Source organism: Poecilia formosa, unplaced genomic scaffold (assembly GCF_000485575.1).
Source record: "Poecilia formosa unplaced genomic scaffold, Poecilia_formosa-5.1.2 Scaffold453, whole genome shotgun sequence".
NCBI lineage: Eukaryota > Metazoa > Chordata > Actinopteri > Cyprinodontiformes > Poeciliidae > Poecilia > Poecilia formosa.
The window spans coordinates 21,933-23,876 of record NW_006800392.1 but is presented as its reverse complement, the minus strand read 5'-3'; the positions used below and the strand labels follow the sequence as shown (position 1 = coordinate 23,876).

At 45.1% G+C, this 1,944-nt stretch overlaps 1 protein-coding gene across 1 annotated transcript in view; it reads left to right on the top strand.

The window, feature by feature from the left end:
* The window catches only part of LOC103155873 (carboxypeptidase M-like), a 21,767-nt gene that overhangs the window by 7,924 nt on the left and 11,899 nt on the right, over positions 1 to 1,944 (top strand). Inside the window, exon 4 of the mRNA XM_016663894.1 lies at positions 96 to 193. Coding sequence (XP_016519380.1) covers positions 96 to 193 — 98 coding nt within the window. The remainder of the gene's footprint in view (positions 1 to 95; positions 194 to 1,944) is intronic.

Below are 1,944 nucleotides of genomic sequence, written 5' to 3'. Positions count from 1 at the left end.
TCTCTCTCTCTCTCTCTCTTTCTCTCTCTCTCTCTCTCTCCCTCTGTCTCTCTCTCTTTCTCTCTCTCTCTCCCCCCACCCCTCTCTCTCTCCAGGTCAGCAGCTGTGGGTGTTGGCTCTGGGTCTTCGCCCTCGCCGTCACGCCGTCGGCGTCCCGGAGTTCAAATATGTGGCCAACATGCATGGAAACGAGGTGGGTGAACAAACATGTCCAACAAAACCGACCCAGCTAGCAGGAAGCGGTTCTGAACCGACCCACAAAAGGCTTTCAGAGTCCGACTCGGTCGGTGAGCCGCTTTGTGTCGGGACAACAGGCAGCGGGGCGGCCCGCTTTGTAGCGTGATGAGACCGGACAGCGGCTGAGTCAACATGAAGCTTTTAACTCAGACATCAGTTCATTCAGCAGGAAGCAGCCAACCAGAGAGGAGACGGTTATTTACCCTCTTCCTCCTTCGCTTTCTGCTGCAGAGAATGACAGGAGTTTCCTCAGATACCAACCAAACGCTTCTGGTTTATAGATTTATCAAGATTTAATTTATGGAAAATCAGGATTTGGGGGTTTCAAAGCCCAGAGTGATGCCGCTGCGCTCAGGGCGGCCATCTTGGTTCATAAATGTGTTTTACAGCTTCTGCTTATTTGGTTAACTCTGTGATGCAGTAATTAGGTTGAGATTTTCATTTGTTAAATTACAAGAATAAAGTTGTAATATTAGCAGGATAAAGTCATAATTTTAACTCCTTGGATTAGATGTAAAGTCTCACATCATGTGTTTGAAAACTTTAACTATAAATGCACCATTTCCAACCTGAATGTGGCAGTGGCAGCACCATGCTGTGGGGAAGCTGTTCACAGATGACAGGATGATGGATTCAGATCAGAAAACCTCCTAGAGGTTCATCACCACCCTAAACATGCAGCTAGAGACGTGTTAGAATGTCCTAGTCAAAGCCCTGACAGACTTGCTCATTCTTCCAGATGTTCTCCGTCTAATCAGGCTAGCTTCAGCCAGTTAGCGGAGAAGACTGATGAAATATTTCAGACGTGAAGCTGTTCATGCTGCCAGCTGCAGTGCTGCCTTCAGGGTCATCAGGACGGATTTATTTGTTCTTGAACGAGTTTCTTCATCGTTGTGGCAAAGCAGACGAGCTGATGCAAGTCCGGCGTCTTACGGATAAATTCAGCTTAAAACAGATCGGCGCGCATTCGTCCTGCGTTTTTAAACCGCTTCCTGTTCAAACAGTGAAGAAACAGAAAAGCTCCGGCGCTGCCGATTAGCATCTCATAACCGTGGTAACCATGGCTGTCCGTCGGCGCCACTAATGCGTGCGAGTCAATGGGAACGTCCTTAAAGAGACGAGTCACGCCTGGACACACAGCGGCCTCACACACACACACACACACACACACACACACACACACACACACACACAGGGTCGGTTAACAGAACCAGTGGAGTGTGTCGCTTCAGAAGAAACGTCCGGAAAAAGACTTTCTTCCCGATTCGTATGCACACACACACACACACACACACACACACACACACACACACAGACATGTCGCAGGAGCGCCGGCTCATGTTGCCTTCAGTGGAGTTCGGTTTCTGCAGACCTCATTTATCCTGAGGAGATCGGGTTCTGCCCATCCGAATCATTGATTATTTTATTATTATCATCAGAGTGGGCAAATCCAAACCGGAGCAACTTTCACCATCAAAGTAGCCATTTTATATGGAAGACCAAAAATGACATATTTAAAAATAAAAGCTGAAATATGGATTTTTTTTTTTCTTTATACATGCATTTTTGTAAAAAAAAGATTACCCTCATACATTCATTTTCATCAAAATATATTTATTTTTGTTTTTGTTGTCAAAATTCAAAATATATATGTATTTTTTCTATTTTCTTTTTCCTTTTTTTGTTTTTCCTTTTTACTTTACATGC